The sequence below is a fragment of the Ursus arctos genome, chromosome X, assembly GCF_023065955.2.
Source record: "Ursus arctos isolate Adak ecotype North America chromosome X, UrsArc2.0, whole genome shotgun sequence".
Lineage (NCBI taxonomy): Eukaryota > Metazoa > Chordata > Mammalia > Carnivora > Ursidae > Ursus > Ursus arctos.
This window is the reverse complement of record NC_079873.1, coordinates 25806222-25820516: the sequence shown is the minus strand read 5'-3', so window position 1 is coordinate 25820516 and position 14295 is coordinate 25806222. Positions and strand designations below refer to the sequence as shown.

Here is a 14295-nt window from a genome sequence, read left to right as displayed (position 1 = left end):
CATCGATCTGGGTGGGGCCTAAAATTCTGCATTTCTAACAAGCTCCAGAGAGATACTGATGCTGTTGGTCTTGGAATCACACTTTGGCTAACAAGGACCCACACAGGTACTCTTTGGTACACGTTGGTAGCCATGTGAAGTTAGACGTAGTTCAATTTATCCACGCCTACCTGCCAGTTTATAATGAAAGCAAGTCTCGGAACAAGCTCTTTCACAAAAGAACATTTATGAGCCAAAGGGCACAAAACGCAGTGGTTCTCAAAGTGTGGTCCCTGGACCAGCAGCATCAGAATCAGCAGGAAACTTGTTAGAGATGCACATTCTCAGACCCTCTCCAGATCTCCGGAATAAGAAAATCTGGGAGCGGGGTGTGGGAATCTGTATTTTGAACTAGCGGCCCCACCCCGCTCATTCTGATGTACGCTCCAGTGTGAGAATCACCGTTCTACAGCAGGATGCCGCGGGGCGTCGCATTGACTCCTGGCAACCAACAGTTCAGTGACCTGCAGGTGGCTGTTTTGGCATCCAGCCCAGGGCACCGTTTCTATAGGTGGAGAGCCTGTTCGATTCTTCCCATATCCTGATAATAAAAGGGTAGGGACTATTTTTAAACCCTTTTCAACAGTCCTCCTATTTTGCAAACCACTATTATCACCAATGCAAACCCATCTAACATTAATTAGGATAATTTATGAATCCCCTGGTGGAATAGGAGCTAAATATAGCTGAAGTACTTATGGGGGCCACCTCTCGGGTGAGGCTTTTTTGATGAATTGCTAGCCAACCACCCCTGGAGCGTGCATGCCTGATTAAGACAGCTGACCGCCTCTGCTGTGTAGCTTCAGCTAACACGCGCGTGCGCACACACACACACACACACAAATACACACACCCAAATACACAAATACGCATACACGTCATATTGTACTCTCCATGTGAGGGTTTACTTTAAACTCTTAAAATGTACTTAGGAAGACGTCTTCTACACACAATAAAATGCATCCCTTTTAAGTGTATAGGTAGAGTTTTGGCTAATGTATACACTCAGAAACCTCTACATCAATCAACATGCGTGACATTTCAATCACCTAAAAAATAACCTGTGTTTTTTGAAGTCAGTTACCCACCCCGACCGCGCTGCAGGTTGCCAGCGTAGTGGTCTTCTGTCAGTGTAGGTGAGATTTGCCTATTCTAGCTTTTCACGGAAGTGGTGTCGGACAGTATTTACTTTTCTCGTCTGGCTTCTCTTACTCAGAATCATCAGTTCTACGGGACCGTTGATGTTGCTGAATTATCAGCATCTGGTTCCTTTTCATTGCAGATGAGCGTCCCACAGTAGGACTCGGCCACAGTCTGTTTATTCCTCCTGATGGTTTGTTGCCAGGTTTTTGCTGTTATGGCTAGAGCTACTACTTTGGACAGTCACATACACATCTTTTTGTGCACATGTGTGTATTTCTTCTGGTTAAATCTCCAGGAGTGGAACATTTGGGTCCCAAAGAGAGATGTATGTTTAATTTCGTAGGAAGCTGCTAAACGGGTTTTCCAAAGTGGAAATACTGGTTTACATTCCCACCAGCAGTGTGTGATGAATTCCGGTCGCTCCACATCCTTGCCAGCATTTAGTACTGTCCGTTTTTTTTTTATTGTTCTGCTGAATATTTTTAAGTACGTGACAGACATTGTTTTTCTGTCCCCTAACATCAGTGGGGGTGTTTGCTTTCAGTCTCGGCAGAGGCCCTACAGCTCATAATGTTGGCCCGGGCCACTTGGATATGCATTGCCTCGTTTCCCTTTGCTGAGCCCCGGTCGGAATTGGTTTTGCGGCTGCCACGCGATTATGGCAGTTTGACATATTTGCCGGCATGCTTTGTTCTCTTTCTTTCATTCCTTTGTTCCTTTATTCATTCCGTCTGTTGGTAGTTCACTAGCTGTAGCCGACTTGCCTTTTCAGAGAGCAGTTGTATATTAAGTCCTGGGAAAGATAACAAGTCGGAAACAGAGTACTTGTCCTCAAGGAGCTTTTTAGAACTGGGTTCCTGAAGCCCAACGCCACAGACATGCCGGCAAAGACATAAAGCGCAGTGTATTTCAAGGCTTGCACGCACTGGAGTAAGGGCATTACAGAAATGAAGCTCTGGGCTGGGGCAGGGGAGTGGGGGCTTGACAGACGGACTGGTGGCGTAGAAACCACAGTCGCAAAGACTGTTGAGATGGTCATCTGCGCTGAATATTAGAATGGTGGCTCCTTAGACTATGAACTCAATGTTTATTTTAGTCCCAATTACATTGTAAAATACATCTCACACACGCAGACACACACATAGGCTGGCTAAGAAATTCTCGAACTGTTAACAGTGCCTCTCTTTGGATCATGGGATTATGGGTGATTCGTTTACTGGATTTTCTATTTCTCTTTGATTTCAAAGTTGGCCACAGTGAGCTTGTGTATCTTTTATAGTCAGAAAAAAATATTAAATGGGTGATGGGGACTGAGGAGGGCTCGTGTTGTGATGAGCACCGGGTGACGTATGGAAGTGGTGGAACACTAAATTCTGTACCTGAAACTAATATTGCACTCTTGGCTAACTAACTGAAATTTGAATAAACACTTGGGAAAAAAAATATCATCAGTGAAATAAGTCCAAGACTAATCCCCTAAAGCCTAGAGCTCTTCCACTGTGATTTTAAATTGCACAAACATGCTTTTCATGTACCTGAAATCTTTGTCTTAAATTTTTATCTTTTTTAGAAGGCCGCCTGTATTTTCATTAATGAAATGTTCTTTTCTATATTATTGAGAAAACAAAATCATCTATACTTCAAAAAAAAAACCCAAGCCCCCCAAAAGTATGATAGTGCCACTGGACTGTTTGCTAAGTTCTAATAGCTATTTCAAAAATACTCTTCTTGTTCTCTTGAATCTTGTGTAGTAAAGATCCTCTCCCAATAGAACTGAGGTTATCGTCCAAAAGAAAGCAAAATGGCTGTCAGTCTCTTCCCTGTCAGGAACAAGAATTGCATGGATGCCCAGTGTAGTCCTTCATCGAGTTTAGCTTGTGTGATCATCACCCACCAAAGAGACATTTTGTTCGTTTGCTTGTTTTGGCTTTTCCCAAAAATTGACAGAATTTTCACCTTCTAAAAGGCGGGGCATGTGTACAAGAGATTTTTTTTTCCTAAGTTACTGTTCTTGTTGTTTCAAAACAGTGGAAATTTGTGTGCTCTCTGATGAAATAACAAATGATCTTTGTTTTGTCCCTTCTTTCCTCAGCTGACCTGAATAATGTCAGGTTCTCAGCCTATAGGACTGCCATGAAACTCCGAAGACTGCAGAAGGCCCTTTGCTGTGAGTATTAACCAGTGCCTGAAACACGTCATAGTTCCTATGGGCTTTAAAAAAAAAAAAAAGTGGGTCCAGGGGTATTTCCACTTGGAGAGGAGACAAAAAGCTCTCACAAGTCCAGCTGTAACATAGAATTCCCTTTTTAAAAATCTCTTTGGCCTAGTGTGCCCTAAACTATTTTGCTAGGCTGTTTAGAATCTCTCCTGTCACCATTCCTCAGCCACCGATGTTGGATTGATAAGATGCTGATAATTTTTATTTTCCAACTAAGGGCACCGGCATCCAGAGTTACCTTTGTGAAACTTGAAATCTCTCCCCCTCTTCTGCCTTTATGTCTTCTAAAATGCATTTAGTGATAGAAGCACCATATCTGCCCTAACCACATTGCACAGGTGTGAGTAGGTTATTAGCTTGAGTGCCAGTGTTCGGATGGATGCCGTGATGGAGGACAGATGACAGGCTAGTTTCTCTGCTCTTGCTCGTTATCATGCATCAGTGGGGAAATGCGGAAGTGCCCTGTAGGTTCATGGCTTCATCTCATGGTTTATGTATAATGATCTGTTATCATCACAGTTAATTAGAACATGTTGTTTGAAGGTCTGCGTGCATTGATGACAGAGCCATGAAACAGATAGGCATTGCTCCAGTCCCTGTCCTGATGGCACTTGTAGTCTAATGAGGAAGATTGAGGGTGTCCATAAAGTCTGGAGACATAGGTGAATGTATATAAGATCTTTGAGAATGTGCAGTTTGTTAAAAAAAAAAGAAATCAAGTGATACCGTGTCTATTGCCACACTTTATGGGCACCTTGAGGAAAAGTGAAGAGATGGTTTCAAAGGCCTATATTTAGTCACGTGATAGTGGAAGAATGGGGTATTAGGAGAACAGCTAGTGGGGGGGGGTGAGGTTCAGAGAGGCTTTGCTGGAAGAGGTGGTACCTAAGCTCTGTGAGTCCAGAAGGCTTAGTAGAGCTCACTCGAGGAGGAATTTTCTGGTGCATTCAGGAACTGAAACTGCTTGAGCACAGCTGAAGCACAGAGTCCCAAGAAGGGACCATGGTGAAACATGGGGCTGGAGAGAGAAGTGGGAGGCGGATTGTAAAAGGTTTTTTAAATCTATGTCAAGAATGTAGAGGTCGGTGCGGAGCCACGCAAGGGGGTGACATGATGGGATTTTCCTTGAGAAAGGTCATTGTGGCCGTGGAATGGAGTGTAGACTGGGGGGGCGGGGATTGTGCAGCTGATGAGAGAGACTGGTTGAGCAATTCTGGTACTCTAAACCTGCGACACCATGGCCCGAGTGGGCACCAGAGGAAAGGAGAGAATTGGAGACAACCGAGACACACGTAAGAAGTGACATTGACAGGCCTTAGTGATGAACTTGACAGGGTGGGTGAGGGGGCCTCAAGGAAGCTACGAGGTGTTCGCTTGGGGGAATGGTGGACTTGCGTGGGAGTGGGGAACGTGAAGCTGTGATGCTCGGGGGAAGTAGACAGATGATAGTTAGGACCATCAGCACGTAGAGGCTAGGAAGAGTGTGCAGAGGAAGAAAAGAGTATTTAGGCTGTACAGAGGGCATTGCAAAGGAGTGGCCAGAGGGGGAGAAGGAAGGTCCCAAGAACTCGAGTGCCATGTAGTGTGCGGGAGGAAAGAAGTGGCTGGCCACCAGGGGCACGTGCTGCTGGGAGGTCAGCATGGACTCGGTGCAAGTGGCGTTGGATTTAGCAACAAGGAGGTACTTACCAACTTCAGTGAGATTCTTAGAAGTGTGGTGGAGATGGCGAGTGGGCTTAAAAGTAAACGGGAAGCAGGTGTAAAGATGATCGGTATGGCCAGGTCTTGGAAAATTTAGTTTGAAAGGGGGAGGGAAGCAGGGTGGCAGTTGGCTGCCGTGGACAGAGGCGTTAATGAAGTGTCCATACTTATAAGTTGAGAGACACTTGAGTCCATTTAAATGGAGATGAGAAGAAGAGAGAAAGAGATACTAAAAAATAGGGCTTCTCAGAGCATAGGGGAGGTCATCTAGGACCCAAGAGAAGGCAGGGGCTCCTCTCTTCCACCGTATGGGGGGCGGCGAGGCAGGAATCTGTGCAGGTCTGGGTAGCTAAGGAGATCTAGGGGCTGGAGGGTGCGGGGAGCCATGTGGAGGTTTGTTTTCTGTGTGAAGGTAGAGAGAGTTCTGCCGCAGTTGGGAGCGGAGGGTGATTGGGTTGTGGGTGGGTTCACCTTTCGGGAGAAGAAGGGAGAAGAGGGCTGATTAGAGCAGGAGCCCAGTGTGCTGGGTGTTCTGTAGTGGTACCAAGCTGCGCGGGCATGGATCGCTCTGGGCTTATTCAGTGCTCAGGAGCCGGATGGGTCCATTGCAGGTGGGCACACGACAGCTGGGCAAGAGAAGGGGGGATTTGGGCAAAACAGTGGTGAAGTGGTTGAAGTGATGTCTGTCAAGGCCATGTTGAATTCACATAGAAGCTGCTAATCAGGAGGTAAGGGGATCGAGGGGCTGACTGTTGAGGGAGGCATAGGAAGAGGTGGCGTAGAAATAACTGAAAGGCTGGCAAGCTGTGGTCTGAGAGTAGCATAGCGCAACATTGTTTCACGAGTGGAACAGGTCCAGTGACAGGGTCTCGGCTCTGACTGTTTGGGTGGCATACATGTGAACTTGCACGGAGATGAAACAGGAAGTTCGGGGAGTGAGTCACGAGTGATGCCCCAGTCATCCCTGCTGATGTTGAAAACATCTAGAATCGGGGCCAGAAGCAGGGAAGAGAGAACTGTGAACCTGGGCTGCGAAGCCTTCGGGAATGAAGGCGCCTGGCCAGAGGCCTGCAGAGGCTAGCAGGCAGTCAAGGATAGTTGCTGGTGTGTGGCTTTTCACCCAGAGAGGGAGAAGAAATGTTCCAGAAGTGAAATTACTTAGGAGGAGAGAGTCAGCTTTTCCTCTTTATCTGGGCCTCTCCAGTCCTTAGCACAAAGCGCGGCACACGCTAGGGTTTCATGTGTTTCCATGGAATGGATGCATGAGCAAAAGTGAATTGAGGCTTCCGTTTCCTTACAGCTTACAGTCTGAAGCTGTCGTTTTTCAGCTATACAGCTGCCAAGTTTAAGTGGTTTTTAAAGGGCTCCCCAGAGCTGGGATTTCCTCAGGGACCTGTTAATGTACAGTAGCTGGAAAGAGGCCCATTGGGGTGGGGTGGGGCGGAGTCAGAGAGCTGGGCAGAGAAAGTGTTCTGCCTTTTTTTTTCTTCTCTTGGCCCTACCCCATCCCAGAGATAATGCTTTCCATTGATAAAGGGATAATTAGGAACCTGTTACTGTAAAGCGTTATTAGTATAGAGTATCTTCCTGTGAGATCCTAAAAGTTCAAAAGAGATAATCAGCTCTTTGAAGTTCTACTTTGAAAAAGCCCAGAAATGGACAAGATGGAAACCCTTCTAGTGACTGTCCTTCTCTATGATATTGCTTCATCCCTTGGATTTAGGCATTATCCACTTCTGTTAAAGAATTCTGTTCACAAATATGTCTCATTTTATCATTTCGGTTTCTGTTAAAATTTCCAATAAATGTTGGGAAAATGGGGCGATTTGATACTACAAGAAAGTTTGGCCATTGGAGGTTATAACCTTGTAGTAGAGTTAAGCTCTGAGGGTAGGATGTAGAATTTCCACTTGGAAACAGATTTGAAATTCTCAGCCTTTGCTTTCTGAGCATGACTTTTCTCCTATTTGAAACAGATGTAGGTACAGCCAAATTAGGGTGTATTTACCTAAATTACATACTGGATTCTCAAGAATGGTGGGAGAGTTCCACGTGTTGTATGACGACAGAATGAAGAGTTCGCCAGTCCTTTTAGTCTTGAAAACATGTGCGGTCACGTTACTTAACTAACCGTTCTGTAGATGATTTAAGAATTTCCTCTTAATTTGATGTTTGCTTAGGTTTATCTTCCGGCCTTTCTGTCATTTCTGTGCCTGCAAAGCCATGATAAAGAGCTATTGTGTGCAGTGCAGGCAAATAAAACTTGTCCTGGCTAGCTCTTCCAAGCTAAGGTCGCTTCGACCAACTTTTGCTTTAATGAAAATTAATGATGTTATCTCAGTGATGTCCTGATGCCAGGGAAGAGTTTGAGTTTACTGATGTTTTAGAAAATATGCAGCACTCCTGCCATTAAACACTTGGTCGTCTTTTTGCACTTTGCTATCAAAGCCTCAATATTGCAGAAACCCGAATAACACAATTTTATCCACTACCAAAAATTCGCTATTTAAGTTGCGAGCTTCACCATTGGCCTCTAATGTCCCCAGTTTGTAATCGGTTTAATGTTGCATGACTCCATACTGCCTTTCAGCACACTCTGAGTGAAAATTAAACTCTGCGGAAAAGCAGAGACAAAGAGAAAATCTTGGTAAGAGGGATTTGTAAGCTGCTTCCTATGGCTGATACCCGCCCCTTTCCCCCGAGAGTTAGAAGGAAGATAATCTAGGCTTTTTCTTCCTCAATCTCTAGTTCTGATGACATCCGATAGGTGTATGGCTTCTACAATTAAAAATGTAGCCAACTTCTAAGAGCAAACATAAAAATGCACTTAACAAAGCATGTGTATTTAGTTTATTAGTGCGTGGTGGGTTGGAGAGAGCCCAAACTAGGGCTAAATGTACTGCAGTTGATAAATGTGACAAATATTCTGCAAACAAGAAATAGAGAACAATTTGCTTCTGCTCAGCAACTGACTCACACAGTAGAGAGATTTTGCACGGCCTGAGGTTACCGGAATAGTCACGGCTGCCGGACTCACCCTCGCCACGACAAAGCAGGTGAAAGACTTGCTCCCTTCTTGGCGAAACCACCTCACCTTTTGAGAGGGCACCAAGGATGGCCTTCGACAGGGTTCGGTCGCTAACGAAGACTCGCAGGATCCACGACAGCGTAGCTGACACTCTTCAGTCTAGTGCAGGGAAAGGCCCCAGTGAGGCCGCAGCATGAAAGCCAGAATGTGCCTGGCTGCCTCATGGCAAGGCGGCCCAAGAGGCCAGGGTCGTTATCTTGTCCGTCCCCCACAGAAACCCACTTTTCTCACATAGATGAGAGGTTCTTTTTCACATAGGTGAGAGGCCAGGTCTTTGTTATTTCAGGATTCGAAGCAGTCTTGAGGAGCAGAGCCAAGCGAATTTTCTCAGCTGACGTGGTCTCACAGATGCTGGTGGCTGAGGAGAGGGCACCTATAATAGAACCTCCTTGCTCCCAGGGGAAGTACTGTAGTCCTATTTCAAATGTGTCCAGTACCCATGAGGCGCACACTAGGGGAGGCCTGGTTGGCCCTGAGCACCCTGTAGCTTCCGTTTCCAGAGTTGGGTGCCCTCCAAGTGCTGTCTTTGCCCTGGATCTTTCCCATCACTGTATCTTTTCCCATTCAGAGCCAGTTGTATCTGGCCAGGGATTCCTCGCCCAGCTCCTTACTCTCCTTTTATTCTCTTTTATTTCACGCGGCCCCATGCTCTGTGGTCCACCAGACACGTTGTTGCCATTGTGTAGTCACATCTTTACTATAACTAGGAAATCAGTGTGAGATGCAGAAATGGCCAGTCACCCAGGTTAGCATCGTGGTAGTCGTCGTCACTCCTAAATAGTTGTTGGTGTGCTTATGCCACAGAAATTTCTGTAATGGTCTACATCATATTGCTGGCTTTCCAGTCACAGGGATGTGGGCCCACCAATTTAGGCTTATATTCCTCAGTGATCAGAGCATTCCAGTTGTCCCTCCACCCATTTGTGGCTTTCCTCACATGCTAACGGGTCAAATAGCTATTTTTTTTTACACGTAATATTGTGATAGATGAGACATATAGCATATGAACCTTCTACCGTATACCCAAGACCTGTCTTAAACCTTCAGCCTCACAGTGGCCACACAGTATTCTTTCAGATTATCGTAAATCAGTGTTCTCCAGATTTGACTGGGTAGATATTCCTACAGGATACTTTTCAGCACAAGTGCTTAATAACTGATGTGTCCTGTGAAGCAAGAACCAAAAGACATAGCTCCTTCAGTATAACTCCACAGACTCCTGTTTATAATTAGAACTCACATCTCTTCTTCCAGTGTGTTCCATAGATTGGCCAGAACCGTCCTCACTTCTTGACTCTGTCCCCCCACCCTGCTTCTTGACTCTTTAAAGAGACAGTTGACTCATAGCTAAGGGAGAGTATTTTAAGCCTCTTTCTAGGCACCAACATGATGTTGGATTTTCCCTTTTGTAACACCCACGGTGTGGCTTTGTTCCCTTCAGCAACAATCTGACCTTTCTTCCTCATCATTAATTTTAGTCCAAACCTTCCACCCACACACAAAGGATGCCCCTTGGGTTCAGCCGCTTGCCTCGTGCCTATTGAGCTGGTGGCAAGATGAGGCCTAGGGTGCTTCCCCTCAATCTCTTCCCAAAGGTAAAGGGTCAGATTGGGTTAGTACAGAAAAATGGGGTTACCCTGTTTCTAGGCAACAAAACATTTGTGGACAGTCAGCTCCAGCTAGTTGAGGGGTGGGGAAGGAGTAATCCATTCCATCAGTCCCTGTGGAATTCTTCCACTTAGGTTCCAACTAATAGCCATAATATCCTGTTTCAGAATAAAACCAGCCTTTGAGACTCTTAATTGTAGCCCCAGTCCAGGGACTGCTAGGTATGGCATTGAAAAACAAAATGTGGTGAAGTCAGAAACACCTGTGAGTCCCCCCACTTGAATTACCTTTTTCATTGTAAGTGGTCTCACAGGTGTAGCCTATTTATCAAAGTGAGAGTTGCCCAGGTTCCTTTGGTTAGATCTCCACCTGCAGGCCGGAGAGAGTGAAGCTCATCTGAAGGAGATGCTGAACTTCTTGGAGCTTCGCTAATACTTCCAAGGAACTGAATTTTTAGCCGACCTGCTGTCTGCTGTCAGCTTGCAGTTCCTTTCTCATCCATGCTGTTAGCTCCTCTGCTTCAGGTTCTACTGTTTCTAGATTCCACTAGAAAGTTCTATCGTCAATAACAATGTCAAAGCCTGTGCTGCTTGAAATCAAGGGTAGCTTGGCAACCAGCATCGATGGTTCATTTTCATCCCTTCCGTCAGAATCCTCTTTTTTCTTTTTCAGTAATACCATAGCCATACTTTTAGCTAAGGATGAGTTGGGGGTTTCCTAAACAATCTCACAGCTGACACTCATTGCACTGGGAGGAGCAGTCGGGGCTCAGTTGCTAAAGGAGACTCGTGGAACCCAAATGACAGTGTTTAAAAAATTTACAGTTCATTATAGAAAAAGGCTACCATATGCCATCAGCATTAAAAGCAGGATCACAGCCTAGGGTCCGGAGAGGCCGGGTGCAAGCCCCGAGTGCCCGCTCTCTGGAAGGGCCGTACTAGGATGCACTTTCTCTCTTCAATCAAGAACCACCAATGTGAGCACAAACCACTTTGGAAACCAGGGAGCACATAGTGGAGTCTCATACAGGATTTCTTAAAGCCTTCTGGTAACCTGGGCATGTTCTTCCCACGTAGCCGGTCCCACACCTCGCGACCTTCACGGGTCTACCCCCAAGCAGGTAAAAACGGTCAGTGTTACTTCTGCCAATAAACAGTAGTGATAAGCTGTAACCCGTAGCTACATATCAACACAGCAAGGCACTTCTTTTCATTGCTTTGATCAAGGCTCTGCATTGTGTTGCCCTTTAGCAAAAAACATCTTAGGCCAACTCCAGAGCCTCTGAAATTAACACAGCACAGATAACCATATCAAAGTGCACCGACTTTCTTGCTGGACAAAGATGTGCTTGGAAAGTCCTTCAGCCTGAAGTGTCCACTGCCTGGAGAATGGCATGACCTTACCAGCAGCCTCCTCTTCCCACAGGTGCCCGATGCCGGGGCCGGAGCCAGCGGGCACACAGCGCTTATCCCACTGGCGCCCTCCTCTGTCTCGGTCTGCACAGGTTAGGTTACGGGATTGTTGGTATATTAGCACAGAGTGTCTGCATTGACCCGTGGAATGAGCTTGGGGGCCATGTGGGCACCGTGGGACTTGCGCTAACTGACTTTCTGGTGCTTCTTTTCCCTCCCACTGTTCTCCCTGGTAGAGACCGTGGGATGGTTTTCTTTTTCTGTCAAGTCTATAAGGGCACCTCCTGCAACCTCCCTTCGTGCTCTTCAGTATGGACCTCCACGTGTCCTGCTATAATGCCCAGAGCGAGCCTCCTTCTCTCTGCAGAAAGATTCTAAAGGTGCTTTCTAGTCCTCAGAGCCCAAGAGTCAGTAAAAGAATAAAAAAAACTTGACTTCAGCTCCTCCCTTGTGGCATTTGTAGAAAAGAGTAGAGTTAGCATTTGAATCTAGAATGTTGAAAGGGCGATTACTCACAACCAGAGCCTCAGGAGCCATTAATGGGATCCTGTATTCAGTCCCTCCCCACACACACACCCCACTTCATTTTCTGCTTTTTCTGCTTTTCCTGAAGGGCAGATAGGGTCCTGGAGAGCAAGTTCTTTTGTCCTGTCCCCACCCTCTCTCAAACCCACAGCCCTTGTGCAGAGGGACGCCACCAAATGGTCCCTATTCTTCAGTCGCGTCAAAACCTATAGCATCCTCTACTGTACAAACAATTTTTGAAAGAGTGGGTATTTTAGCCCATGTTTGGATTTTTATATGGCTTTAAAATATATTCCATAGTAAGAAGATACATACATTCACCCCCCAATGGAAATTCCTAGTTTGAGATAAAAGAATAGTTTGACAGAATTGTCTGCTGGTTGCTTTTAGAGGCTTCTAGAAACAGCGAATCATTATGTTTAATGTTTCATCAAAAAATCTCACTGTATTCTTTCGGATGGTCGTTTGGAACACTTAAGTGCATGTCTCTGTGGCAATGAAATTGTCCCTATCGATTTTCTCACCTCTTTTCAAGTACATAGTATTGGCTATGGATACCTGTCTAGAAGTCTTTGAAAAAGTGTTCCACGAAAGGGGAATTCTGTTTGATACGTTTGTTTGGGGGAAATGTGTTCTCGGGTCTTCTGTGAGGGACTGTTCTCCTGTTTAACCGCATCTGGTTTCAGCAGAGCTCACTTCACAGTATTTCTCTCTGAACTGTGTCATCTCTGCTCCTGTTATTCTGGAACTATTGTCTTGCTCCCCTCTGGAGCTATTTATACTCCAAATTTTCCATTCTGTGTGTTACCCATTCACCTGTACAGAGATAAGAGTAGACTCTGTAAAAAGAAATCTGTGCCGTGTTGCTACTGGTTTGTTTGCTTCCATCACACGAGTAAATGAGACTTTTAGTACAAACCCGAGTCTACAAATTCTCCTTTGTTAGTTCTTGTATCCTTGGATGTAAGGCAAAATATTTATAATGACTAAGGCAGAGTAACAAGAAAATAATAGAACAACTTCAAACCACCTGAAGCTTCCTTCAGTTTACAAAGAATCACTCTGAGAATATTGGTATTTGGAAGAAAGCCGTTCCTCTCTCACACTCATGGAGATGGTGAGCTGCTTTTCTAAGTGTTCTCACTCCCCTGCGTCTGAACATTTGCCTTCTGAGCAAGTGCAGCATGCAGAAGAGGAGGGGGTGAGAAAGTTGGGAGTCCTTTGTCTGTGTCCCTCTCCCCAGGCTTCCTTGCAGCCCCTGCTCGCTGGGCCTTCGCCCCCCCCCCAACTCTCAGCCCCTGGCCTGCTTGCGGTATGATTATTTTTTTCATTCTTCATTCTTTTTCCTACCTGCCTCCCTCTCAAATCAAGCTATATTCTTTCCTGTCACTTTTAAATAAAGTCTCAGCTTCCATGTAAAGAGGTCATTTCTCTATCTTGAGAGTATTTTAACACAAAAGGAATGGGGCCTTTGCTTTGATAGGGCGAGTGTTAGTCCGGGGCATTTTCAGGAAACTGCGTGGAAGCCACAGAGCTTTACTGACTGGGATGAAAGACGAAAACCCCTCCTGCTTCCACCACCAGGTCTCCTTCTGGCTTCCAGGGAAACTTCAAAGGTTACTATTTTTCTTTTTTAAAAGAGAAAAACGTGCATGACATAGGAATGAACCTGCAGAGGTATTAATCACTCCCCTCCCCCCCACCGTTTAATTAGAACGCACCACAAATAACTAGTAAAATACATTGAAGCCTTAAATTTGCATCTGTTCAGCATCGGGCAAGCTGTTTACTGACTGGGATGGCCCAGGTTTATCTGCGGTTGTTTAGAACTGTACTGCCTCCTCCCCGTAGATGCACGAGAGGTTTACTTAATTACCATTGATTCTTTGTCTCCACGGACTGAGAATTCAGACCAGAGCTTAAGTGTATAAGGTGTTAGAAAAGCACTGTTGCTGCCTTTCCAATTTGGCTAATAAATTGGCTTTAGAGAAAAGCATCTTCCCGTGACATTTGGGAGGAAAGCTTACGATTTGCTGCTGTTGGACAAGGTTGAGGTCTCGCTTTTGTTAGATTTTTGTCTTGCAGCATTTGAGTAAATAACACTTGAGAGCAAGGGAATCCACCTCCCCCATCTTAGAAAGTTCTTAGAGTTCTTGAGAAGTACGTTGTAGAATACAGCTTGAAGGTGAGAGAGATATGCCTCAGGTCTAAAAACTGAGTAGATTATGCAGTTACTTTAGTTTTAATCAAGTTGATGATTTTTTTCACCTAATATTAAGGTAGCAGAGAGATGGTGAGGTGACTGATATTTCAAGGCAAAAAAGGCTTAATGATTACAAATACATAGCTGGAAATAGAGTTTACACAACCCTAACCATACAGATTAATCAAACTGACCTATTGTCAGGAACTCTTTCAAAATTTCTAGTAAAACAGATTTTTTTCTTACTCAGAATGTGGAAAGGAGTCTATTCGCATAGAACATTCTAGGTCCCCTTAACTTCAGGAATGGAAACTTTCCCCACCTACATTCTTCATCCAGTGCCTGTGAGATTTCACAC

The 14295-nt window shown here is 45.3% G+C and overlaps 1 protein-coding gene across 22 annotated transcripts in view; it reads left to right on the top strand.

The window, feature by feature from the left end:
- Window positions 1-14295, top strand: part of DMD (dystrophin) — a 2358181-nt gene that overhangs the window by 2240608 nt on the left and 103278 nt on the right. For all 22 annotated transcript variants that reach the window (XM_057310259.1, XM_057309646.1, XM_048213297.2 and 19 more), the window contains one exon: window positions 3275-3349. In XM_057310259.1, coding sequence (XP_057166242.1) covers window positions 3275-3349 — 75 coding nt within the window. The remainder of the gene's footprint in view (window positions 1-3274; window positions 3350-14295) is intronic.